A 12,388-nucleotide genomic window follows, 5' to 3' on the forward strand; every position below is an offset into this window, starting at 1 on the left:
CTGAGAAGCATGAAACAAGCCACTGTTATAACTGTGTCTGAGACTAAGCCTGGAGAAAAAAATGATTTGGTGTTAATTCTGTTTTTAATTAACCCCTCCAACGTCCATTCTTGAACTCTATTTTTCGTATAACTGAAATGTTCCAAAGTAAAGGTGTTGACAGGAGATTGTGGTACTGTACCTGCCTTAGATCAATTACTCCTAATCTGGAAATAATGTGATGTCATGATGCGTCTTACAGACTGGCACAGCTCCATACTTGAACCTTATACATGCATGTATTAATACTGCACCTTCGCTGCTGCCGTCGACAAACTGAAATGTGTACTTTTTTTTTGCCAAAAAGAAAATGCTTTGACAAGTTTTGGAAGCCCCCCACTCAAGAACAGGATGCAAGTGACCCGAGATGCCAGTGTGCAACGAAAGTTAAAAAACCACAGAAGGGAACCAGGCGTGTGTTGTGACATCAGGGCCGGAGCTTGGGAGCTCCCTGTGGAGATGTACCTGCTGCAGATCTTTCTGGCACAACTGGAAGCAGGTGTTTGTTTTTTTTTCCCCGAAAGGCGGTGAGCATGGAAGTGCAGTAGTAAACTCCCAGGAAAAAGAGGGTGATACTGACTGTTGTATCACACTTGCACAGCACTGTACACCGCCCAGCTTGTGTTTGTTAAGCGAGAAGTCGTCTCTGTACAATGAAGTAGTTCAGGTGGGGAGCTGCGTAGGCTGCAAAGGAACAGAAGAAAGACAACACAATGTTTCAGGTGGCCTGAAGAAGGCTCCACAGCCGAAACATTGCGTTGTCTTTCTTCTCTTTTCAGCATGGAATAAACCTATTACTTGTTCCTTTGTATCGCTATACAAGGTCAGGAATGGTGAGAGGAGAGCATCACAGTAAAGCTCAGAATAAAAGATCACCTCTGTTAAAGCTGACCCAGTGAAACCTCAGTGTCTACCTCTGGAAGAGACCATTCGTCTCCTGAACAGTCCACATTTCATCCTTTTAAAGAAACTAAAGCCAAGAGCCCTGCCACAAACAAATCGCATTTAGGTCATCATCAGAATGCCAAGCTAACAGCTTCAGGAACTCTTCGCTCAGGTTCGTCGTCCTTCTTTTTCTCATACCAACCCACCCTGATGATGTTCGAGCTCTCTCACGTTGAGTGAAAGCCTAGCATTTCCACTTTTCCAGCTAGAGCAGTTGTTCCCAATCCTGTTGGTTTTCATTTCAGCCAAGCCGCTGTTACACAATCAAAACCCTTCACTGACCTCGTACTAACGAGATTAATTTGTTCTCAGCTCTTGAACGTGAAGCTTAAACCGTTCTATTCTCTAAGTGAAATAAAATTCCAAACTTGTGACTGGAATATTTGCATTTTGTTTCTAATTAAGTAGCCTCTTAATTGAAGTCTTAATTAATCTAATTAAAGGGATGGAATGAAAACCAACAGGTGCGTTGGGTCACCAGGACCAGATTGGATCTAGGTATTGCATTGAGCACTAAATTAAAACTCAATTTCAATTAAGTCACATTCCTATTTAGGGGAGATGGTTGCTTTGTTTCATGTAGGCCAGGACCAAACATTTTCAGAGATTTCTTAAAATATCTGATCAGGAACCAGGGCTGAGATGAATGGAAGATTCCTTGAGAAAACAAGTCTGAAGGCAGTTTTTAATTTCTGCACATTTATTTTTTGTTTCTTAGCAGTAAAACACTGCCAAATATACAAATGCAAGTACTGAGGTATATTTTAAACATTAAACAAATAAGTGACAGTATTTACTGGACTAGCAGTACAGTAAAGGTTCAGTTTTTCCAGGACAGAATGAGGGGAAGGTTGTAGATAGTGCGAGAAGCCTGCGATTGTAAGGTTCACAGAGAAAAAAACGGCCCTTTTCCTGGTAAAAAATAATCTCCACAGAAAACAGTCTGTGGTATCGTCTCTCTTACCATACATGTCCTACAATAATGTGCAAAAAGAAAATCTTTGGATGATGAATATATTAGACAAAACGCAAAGAAAATACACTTCCTGAAGAACAGTGGGCTTGTAAACAATGGGGAAAAAAATCAAGGTATCACATTTGGAAATTGCATTTAATTTTTATTAATCTAACTTCAGTTATAAAATATCTAGTAATAGTACACCATGCTGATTGCATACAGCTGTTTCACAGAGCTAGGGTGGGAGATGTAGGTCACTTCAGTTTAAGCTACAGATCTCACTTGACATGATTTTTTTTATCTTCCCCCAAACTGTTTGCCCTGAGCTCCCCCATATAATCTTGTCCTTCTAATGTCATGTCATGCTCCAGTGGAACTGAGCTTTAACTAAATTACAAAAGGCACAGCCTGGCTTGTTCCATTTTGTGGTGAGTATGGCCTCCCTGACCTCTTTTACTCTGCCCCCCAGTTACTCTATACAGCCCCCAAGGCAGATGGCCATGATTCTGAGCCGCAACTTTTGTTGCCTTGTTAATTTCTCAAACTTTTCACAAAATGTCAGCTACACCACACATCGTAACGGACCAGTCCATTCTTCTGTGAACCAACAACCACTGCTTCCTCACTGAAATGACTAGCATAAGTGGAAAGGTGAAGAAGGGCACTTTGTCAAGATACAAATAAAAAGATGGTTGCTCCATTAAAACAAATACATTCAGGTATCCAAAAACTTGGAACTATGCGCAATGAGAATATAAAATAGTCATTTCCTGGCTGCACTTGCTGTAGCTTTAAGAGTGTCTGCAGGCTGATTTTTAAATCTTTTTTTTTTGTTCCATTTTGAATTTTAAAAATCCCACTTTGTCAGAATTCCACCCCCAGAAAGCCAGTTTTTCTTCTCTTGTGCATGCATGTCATTTCCATTTTTATTTTATCCAAAGTTCAAAAATACAAAAGACTTTTCAGTGGGACTGTCAAACAGCTTATTCTGCAAATGAACAATCGGTCCCCATTTATCTCCTAGAGCTCAGCACTGTGCGAGTGCTGCTACAGCCTCTGTTGCGTATTTTGGGACAGGACAGAGATCTGCCCCATTGCTCCTTTGGGGGAGAAATAATTCAAATGTAACGTGTTAACATCACTTGGAGCACTTACACAAGAAAAACAATTCAGCTTGAACCTGTCTTTTACAAAGTAATACCATTTTGAACAGAACAAAAAGCAATCGTTGTCATTAAACTGTATAAAACAACACTTTGATCCATTGTCTTTCTTGATTAAGACAACATTTGCTAAAACAAGAATTATACTTATTCTGCAGCTGAAAATAATCGAAGACCATCACCGTCTTTTACAAAATGTCTTACATTAAGAATTTCATGCACACTCTTTACTACAGCCCCACTCCTGTAAGCTCCATCCGTGATTTCATGTTGAGAAGCCAGTCTGCTCCTTATGCTTTTTGTCTCTCTTTGTTTTTAAAAAGAGTAGAAAACTGTTCAACTTCCAAATCATTTACATCGGAACATGTCTTAGTATGGCTTTCAGTCTTAGCCCTCTGAATTCAGGGCCTTAAGACAATGAAAAAAACGAAGCCAGGGGCTGCCTTTCTCAGGTGACCCGTGTTCCAAGCTCCCATGCCAGGGTGGAGCTACCGACTCAAGCCCCCGGAGTGCCGGCCTGGCCCATGAGGGGGTCGCTTCCCTCCACAACATCTTCCACCGGGGTCTGGTGTGTGCTGATGACGATGGTGTTCTCGTCTACAATCTCGCAGGTAGGGTTGGAGAAGGCAGATAGTGGGAGGGTTATCCTCTGCATCTCTCTCTCGTACACCCGTTGATCATGTTGTTTCTTCAAGTCCCGTCCCCTGGAAACATAGAAATAGTTCTCAATGTTTACCTCATATCCTTTATTCCTCCGATTTGCCCTTCTAAAGCCACAAACAGAACAGTAAAGCTTTCATTTTTCCTATTAAGACAGCAATTTCGTTTAGATTTGCAGTCACCTTGAAGGATTTGTTGAAATATAACTGCAGTACATTAATTTAATTTTTTGGACATTTTTTTCCATGGATTCTCTCGGGATAGCAGCATTTTCATCTTGTAATTTCATCACATCTCAAAAGCTAGTCAAGGCCAGGCCTGAGATAGAAGATGTCTGAGAAAAAAAAACAGTTTATACTAACAGTTGGTAGACTAGTAAGTGAAACTTCTCCCTCTCCACCAGAATTTCTTTATCCATGTCCCAGTAAGATGACCTGGGACACTGCCGTAAAAGGAGATGTCCTTCAAGTGAGCCATTGGTCATTAAAGATCTCATGGCACATTTTGAGTGGGAATGTTGTTACACGTGGTACCTTCGATTAATTATATTTTGGAATTGTACAATCCAGCCTACTTAAAAGTTCCCCTTTAATTCAGCTGGTGAAATTTTCTTGCTTTTCCACTTGATTGGCAGTGTAGTGGGGCTACTGGTTCATACTGGCTACCACACATCACTCAGACAGGTGCTGCACTTTAGTGGTTTTTGAAGTGAACCTCCTGTATGTAACATGCTTTGGGATCAGTTGAGAGGAAAGGCGCTATATAAAGGCAATTAATTATTAAAACATTGACAGAACCGGATCAACCTGATGTCGAAGTACTACTACATCATGACAGAAAAACGTTTCCTCTCCACAAACATTTCAAACTCATAATACAATGCTGTACTCAAAACTGAACTTTAGTGAGTGTAACTATTTAAAACAAATTTTCTACTTGTGCAAATACAAATCCATTTTGTTAACATACACATACAGTATCCAGTGTCTAGCCATGTTTATGCTGTTACTAGCCGACACTTGGAATTCAGCTCTTAGCACAAATGCTTGCCCTGCCCAGAGAAAATCTACTGTATGTGAAACATCATCAGCAATGTCTGGCTCTGAAAGAGGAACATGCCATTTCCAAAGCACTGCCCTGCCAGGTTTGGATACGTTATGTAATGCTACAACATGAGATCTCCGCAGTGTGCTCTGCAGCCTGCCAGCAGTCCAAGAAAATCAACCTGATATGCCCATTCCTGGAACACTTCAGCTCCCAGAGCTGTGCTGACAACAAGCACTGCAGAACCTTTTGCTAAAGGAGCACTGTTGCTCTTAAGTCCTGCTTGGAGCTGCTCTGTCATTTATAGAATCTCTGCTGATGCCACAAAACAGGACTGGAGATTAAGAGCTGAACAGCCAGCTTCTTGCAGCAAAGCAGCTTACCCATAAAAGCGTCACACACTGGTGACTGATACCATTGTCTCAAAGACATAAGCCACTTAATCATGTCATTATTTAGAAACGCCGATACTTCAAACATAGCCATTAAACAGGTTTTCTATCCAAACTTAAGATACCCATTTTTTTTCTAGGGACATCTGGTGCCCAGCGATAGTGATATCTTCTGCATATTCATCATTACTCAGTCAAACAGGCCTGTTTCCATACACAACTGTATATTGTGCCAGGATCCTAAAGTCCCAGTTTTTGTAGGCTTTAAAGCTGTTCCCCAGGGTAATAGTGTACCCAATGCAACTGCATTTTAATTTTGAACTAAATACAGTCCCATATCAGCAGCATTACACAATTGACAGCAGATTCCCAGTCTCACAAGCATACCATTGGATCTATCTCATCAGTGGGCTGATTTCAAAATCTGACTAGGAACCCAATTCACAGGAGACGACGACGCCCAATCAGAAAATGTGTGAGGAAAATGCTGAGGGCCAGGCGCCTGGCCAGAGGACAAGGCAGTCTGGACCCCCATGCAAACTGATATCCACCAAGAGGCAGCTGGAGGCAATGGGCTGGAGGAGAGGTGCAAAAGAATCCGAATGTGTGGAAGAGAGGGGCTCATTGTGAAAGAAGAGCAGCTGAGGTGGAGGGGAATTTGGCCGCCATCATTCCTCCTGATCTTCCATTACCAACTTCATTCACGACTCAAGGAGATTCAAACCGGCAAGGTGAACATTTCTGTACTGAACAGGGTAGCTCAAGTCCAATTTACTGCTATTGAAAAAACCACCAGGAGAAAATGGACAACCCATTAAAAGCCCCTTAAAAAAACTTGCATTCAATTTTTTTTCTCCCCGATAAGTACTGCTAGGTTCTGATTTGTATGTTCATGGTTATAAAAGGAGTTGACAAAGACAGAGAGTAGAATAAAATTCCGTATCAGACGAGGCTAACTAACCTCTTGTACAAATATCCCAGGGTTATTCCGACGCCCAGAATGATGATGACTGCCATCATGAGAATTCCCATCACATAGCCTGGAACAAAATCCACTGTCAAGACCAGCTCTCGAAACACATCAAACACAGTAAAGTACCACCCTACTAAAACAGGCAATGACTGACAAATTTACTGTTTTTAAATAGTAAATTATTCAGATCGATAATCCTTTGTGCACGTTTACTATCAAGCTGTAGAAACATCTTGAAGCTTATTAATCTGTAATCACTGCATTTATTTCAACACAACTACCACATAGTACAGTAAAAAAAAAACAGATTCTAACACAGGAATACTCTGTCTTTAGTGGCTATAATAGCATTTTTGCATTCTTAGGTTCTAGTCAATATGCTTCTGCCTGTAACAGCTCGTGAACATACCACCAATCCACCTTGTGATTCATCTTAGACTATCCAGTGAACCTAAATGCCACTGTCAAGTGGAGTTTACTCCACAAGAGTACACTAGGGAACACCAAAACATGCATGTACAATACATGTGCACCCTTAACAGTTTAATTCAAGACCACATTTTGGTAAAGCTAGGAACTTTAAATAAAATAATTTTGTTTCCAATATTTCAGGTACAGCATTAAATGCTCAGCAAATTACGCCCAGGCCTGTGCTACTTTTTGCAACGTACTTGTCATCTTGCTTTAATCCCCCAGATGTGGATTTGTGAACAACATTCGCATGTTATTTCCATGCGTGCATCTCCTCGAGAGAAACCTCCTCTCGACAGGGAGGATGTCTGTAGGCCCGGAGACACCAGATCTAGGTGCGTTTCGAAGCCTTGCGAGAAGGCCGACGTTTTTCCGGATGCTTACCCAGAGTGCCCAGGTCTTTCTTCTGCTTGGGCCCAGAGCGCTGGCTTATCCCGATGACCGGCTGTACGGCCGCACCCTCGCTCTGGGACGAGAGCGACTCGGCCGACTCAAAGATCCGCTGCTCACTGGAGGAGGAGGCTCGGAACCCCTCTGTCACTGCTGCTGGAGTGGCCTGAACTGCAAGACACCCAAGCACAAACCTCAGCTTATCCTGCTGTCTCTGTACAACCTCTGTGGCACCATATTCTCTACATGCAAGTTCTCAGGTTTCCTATATTCTCCTTCCAGTTCTTCAGGTCACTAATACACACAGATCTTTTCAATTAAAAGCTGAAACACTTTAATGTTGGGTGCTGCTTTTCTGTCAACCTGACGTTTTTGGAATAGAAATCGTAACCATACTGTTTCGTCTGTAGTTGTAAACTACAAGTTTTGAGTGGAAAAGCAATTGCATGCAAATGAGACTGAAATGACTGCAGCGCTGAACTGTCAGGGGCAGGAAGTCAACTTAGTGGTTATTAAATACCTCAACATCTGCTCTACTGCTAACAGAAGGGTCTGTTTAGCTACCTCTCAGAAAAAAGTTGTTTACCCTGCCTGTCTCAGACTGATAAAATGAGATCATCGCTCGATGCCAGCCAATGGGACACTGTCTCTGTGGGAAACGTCAGCCAATAGGGCTGCAGAAAGGGTGTGGTTTCAAGTCCTCCGTGGCAGCTGCAGTGCTAGTTATTCATGTTTTGTTTCTTGGGAGCTCTCTGGGTGCGCAGAAGCAAAGGCTTTTGTTATTGTCTAATGGGGGTTATCTGCCTAACTCTTCCAAAAGACAAAGACTGCTTTACAAAGGCCTCCCTCAAACTGCACCAACCGGAGCCCTGTCAAATACGAAACTAGAGCTCCTGTTTCCAGACCAACTGGCTGAAGAAAGAATCGTTTCCAAACCTGGTGAACTCTTGTCTGCACAGACTGAGGATTCATGTGAGGTTAATGACATCAAATAAAGTTGCAAGCATGTTTTTGAGGGTTTGCAAAGAGTCTGGCTCCCACAATGTTCCAACTTATCAGATGGAACCTACCCTGTATTATGAGAATGATTTTAACAAATTATTTTGCTTGCTGTTGTTTAGCTTGCGTTCCCCCATTTCCTTTTCCGTCCGATAACTTGCCTCCTTCTCCAAACACAGGCATCAGACACAGGAATAGATTCCTGGAACCTTCTGCTATGATAAATACACTGGATGTCAATGACCAAGCTCAGTTTTTTTCTTTGCCTCATCTCCCTTTTGTGAAAGCAGACTCTGTGGTCTTCTGGGTTAAATAAATTAGCGTGCCCCCATTTTCCAGACAAGTCTCATCTTCGATTGCATCGGCCTCACAGACGGAGACGCCAAGCTCCCCAGCATGCACCAGTAGAGCAGGTGGCTGCAGCCTTGCTAGCATGACCAGCTGTGAGGGTAGACAGACGCCTTTAATTTGGCGACACCCAGCAGTAACTAAGGCAACAAACACCTTCCAAGTCCAGTAAGAGGCCTTTCAATCTGCTTTTTATCCTCGTGTTAAAGCCACGCAGGTGCTGTGTGATACAGTGAGAAATGTAGCAGTGTTTCCATGACATGTGGCGTTATATCAGAGGTTAGCAAAGGAACCAGAGCATTCATAATAATCTGATTTGAGTCCACCTTGTTGCAAACACTGCACGGTAGTGTTCTGAATTATTGGAACATATATGATAACAGCATACCTCTGTATTAATTCCTTACACTTATACAGCAATGATCTGGACACTCTACTCAAAGCACTTTACACGTAATGGGGATCCCCTCTGCGATGGCAGATGGCAGCCAAAGTGCACCAGTACGCTCACCACACACCAGCTCTCAGTGGGGAAGGAAACAGAGTGATGAAGCCAATTCATAGATGGGCATTATAAGGTGGCCATGACTGGTAAAGGCCAGGGGGAAATTTGCCCAGGACACCGGGGTAACACCCCTACTCTTTTCGGGAAAATCCCCTGGGATTTTTAATAATCACTGACATTGCCGCAGTATTTCAGGACGTTACTGTATGTTCACAGTTGTGTAAGACTATAGCCGTTTAACGGAGCTGATTTAAAAAAAAAAGGATACCTTTACAGATTTCAAAGGCACAGAACTGTCGCTGGACTTCACTGCTGTTACTCATCACATAACACCAAGGCAAGGCAGAGCCATCAGGGTTACGGCAGTAGCTGTGGTTCCCCACGCCTGAGGAACACAAAAACACGCAAGTGTAAGTACTTTCGCTTTGTTCGAGCTTTGTTTTGCAGCTGCTGGTTCACCAAGCCACCACGCCAACAAAATCACCTTCCCTTTTATCAGCTGCTGCCGTTCCCAAATTAGAGAGGGCTCTAAAATGTTTGTGCACCGCTGACGACTGATAACAGCAAATGAACTGCAAGAATCACAGAAAATAGATGTTATGAAACCTTTCTGAAATATTGGCAAGAAGAAGGCAAACTGCACCACTTTTAACACTGATCAACAAAACACCTTTTAATCACCAGAGCTCTGAACAACAAAAAGGCTTTCTGTACTTATATAAGCCTACGTCCTAATTATATTGTTTTGTTTTCCTCTTTTGTAAACAGCGATCTTTTCTTCCCAAACAGCCACAACTCTGGCGAGCATTGCTTTCTCTCTGAAAAGCTTCCCTTGTGTGTCTTTGTTGATGCTCCTGTTTGGTAGTTAATTAGGACATGGTCTGCCAGTGGCTGCTTTCTGGACAGCATATTGAGACAGGGCTCACTGTGAAGAGGGGCTTTGTGCAATAACTACTGACTGACTCTTCTACAGTGCCAATAACGACAGGATTGTGATCAGAAGATCGAAGGCCTGCATGTGAGAGGCACAGGGCAAAAGAGTACGTCTTCGCAATGACCTTCAGCAAAACACCAGGGCAGAAAGGCCGTTCTTGCTTGATGCAAGACCACCGCACTCTGTCAGACTTCAGTTTTGGTACCGATTACACATTCAACAGAGGAGAATGTATAAAAAACAGATGAAATTAATCTCAATGCTGAGCTTTTGGCCATCATACCACACATTTACTGTTCAAGCACATATAACCTTTCCAAGTGGTCACACTGAAACCTTTTTTGTAGAGGCTTACACAATTTGCAAGGATTAGGCAAAGCGAAGATTGGATTTTCTGCACATTTACGCTACCTTGATGGGTTTGGGCGGTCTTACCTGTTTCTGTGTCGGGATGGGCAGTTATGTTGTAGTCTCTGGTTACAAGTGTCCAGTTTAAACATTGATATCCAGAGGCTGTTGTCTGCTTCTCTCCCCGGTACTCAGTACCATTAGATCGGATACATTCTATAAAGAGAGGGACACAATGTGAAGACAATACCTCAGAGTAAAAGGTTTAGTAAGATATCCCCTTGTTAATGTACATAAAGTCATTAATATCACTCTTTTTTTATAAATGGTATATCCCAGTCTTGTTTTGAAGAACTCCTGCGCCTTCTACTTTTTGTTGAAAATGAGCTCCTATTGATTATTAATTAAGCTTATTGGGCCCTTAATTAACCACATTTCATTTTTAATCATTTTCTACACTAATGCCTCGCTTTCAGAAATCCACCCCTTATTCCAAGAAATGTTGCCATCAGAACTATTCCAACCTGGTTTAAAATAGCTGCTCTCCTGTAGCTTTCGAACCAGCTAAATTGTTATTAGTTAACTGTTGGGCTGTACAGACCATTTTCAAAGTTACACTTTAAAACAGTAAACAAACTGGAGGAATCTGAAAGTTTCTGGCACAGGGCTGTTGTGGACTTCCACCCCTCTCTTAGCATTCAACAGCTGGAACTAATCTGAATTAAATTAGTCAATTAGTTCAATTAAAGATTCAGTAGGCTTAATTAATCAAGAGTTCAGTTGGAACAAAAACGAGATGGTACAATATCCATCACTAAGACCCTGACAAACTGGTGTTAATAACACCATCATTTATTATTAATGCAAAACAAGAAACGTGTAAATTTCGCATCAGTAACTGTAGAACATTATTTTTATGCCGTTTTAGTTTTTTTTAATAATAACATTCCTAAAAGTTTTCTTTGTTGAAAAACACGAAACTAAATATGGAAGCATTTTGTTTTGTGTTGAAAGGAAGAAATACATCTAAACAAAATTTAAAGGGACGGTATCATTTACAAAAACGGAAATCAACGAGGGCTTTTAAAATTACGCATTGCAACGCCGTCGCATCATCGAAACGATCGCTTTGAGATGCAATGCGATTACCAACCAAAAAGTTTAGGACAAATCACTGAAGAAACGTAGAGCACTTTTTCTGTTCTCTACCTACCTCGGATAACTGATGCGCCGTCCGCAAACGCGATGTTTAGCAAAAGAAACGGGGCGATGAACAACATTTTGCGTGCCAATAAGAGCAAAATGTACCTGCAAACGAATAAAACAAGCAGTAGAAAGCTTCTAAAAAAACGTGCACGATTTTTTTGTGTGTGTGTGAAGAGCCTGTGCTAAATTGTCCTAGCACACTGCTGCTTCTCTTTATGCACGCAGTCAAGCCCTTGTTTCGATGTGCGCTTTTCTTGGTAAACAGCCTCTCTCTGGGTTAAGGAACTCCCTCACTGCAGCTGCAGAGCCGGGGCTTCAAACTTCAAGGTCCTAAGCACCTACAACTCCACTCGTCTCTCTACTTTCCTTAAATCAATGTGCACAAAGGAACCCATGTACAGTATATATGAAACTCCCTAGCCTAGCCCTGTACCATCCACTGCCACGTTAGTGTTTTCCTCTTAGCTAGCCCAAAGTCCTAAAAAAGGAGGGGGTTTGGGGACTTGTAAGTATTTGCCACAACCCTTTAGATATAAATTCCACTATACTGTATGTGCGGTGATTTTTTTTTAATATTTCAGCTTTGGCCACGAACAACGTTCACGCAACTACAGTAGTTGTTAATAGAAACGCTCGTAAAGTCCACTGAGATATTCCTACACGAATATAGAACTGGCTTTCTTCTGCACTGTGGGTCATCAACATTTGTTTTAGACAAATTATTGCAGGTCATTTTTAATGATTGTAGTTAAGTACTGCGTTGTGCTACAGTGTTTGTAAGTTTGGAGATTACAGTGAAAAATTTAAATAAGATCTTTAATTCGAACTACAGTAAACACGTAGGCTTATCTTGTGTAACGGTAGAGAATTTTTTTTTTATTCCTTCAGGCTTTGATTGTCGCAATTAATCACGGTCTCGGCCTTTCGGTTCTCTAGGTCAGAACTGTTCTGACAGCGGTTATCATCAGCGCACTTGACCGCACAGACTGCGGCTCTCTGAAATACTGCCCAAG

At 41.9% G+C, this 12,388-nt stretch overlaps 1 protein-coding gene across 1 annotated transcript; it reads right to left on the reverse strand.

Moving 5' to 3' along the window:
* Nucleotides 1–1,666: 1,666 nt before the first annotated feature.
* On the reverse strand, nucleotides 1,667–11,804 carry pik3ip1 (phosphoinositide-3-kinase interacting protein 1). The gene is made up of 6 exons (XM_088936173.1): nucleotides 11,383–11,804; nucleotides 10,257–10,385; nucleotides 9,156–9,272; nucleotides 7,030–7,206; nucleotides 6,163–6,241; nucleotides 1,667–3,809 (listed from the first exon to the last, which is right to left on the reverse strand). Exons 1-6 carry the CDS (start codon nucleotides 11,447–11,449, stop codon nucleotides 3,602–3,604), a joined length of 777 nt encoding a protein of 258 aa, XP_088792299.1. The 5' UTR covers nucleotides 11,450–11,804; the 3' UTR covers nucleotides 1,667–3,601.
* Nucleotides 11,805–12,388: the final 584 nt, after the last annotated feature.

The sequence above is a fragment of the Atractosteus spatula genome, chromosome 17, assembly GCF_055471065.1.
Source record: "Atractosteus spatula isolate fAtrSpa1 chromosome 17, fAtrSpa1.hap1, whole genome shotgun sequence".
Taxonomy (NCBI): Eukaryota; Metazoa; Chordata; class Actinopteri; order Semionotiformes; family Lepisosteidae; genus Atractosteus; species Atractosteus spatula.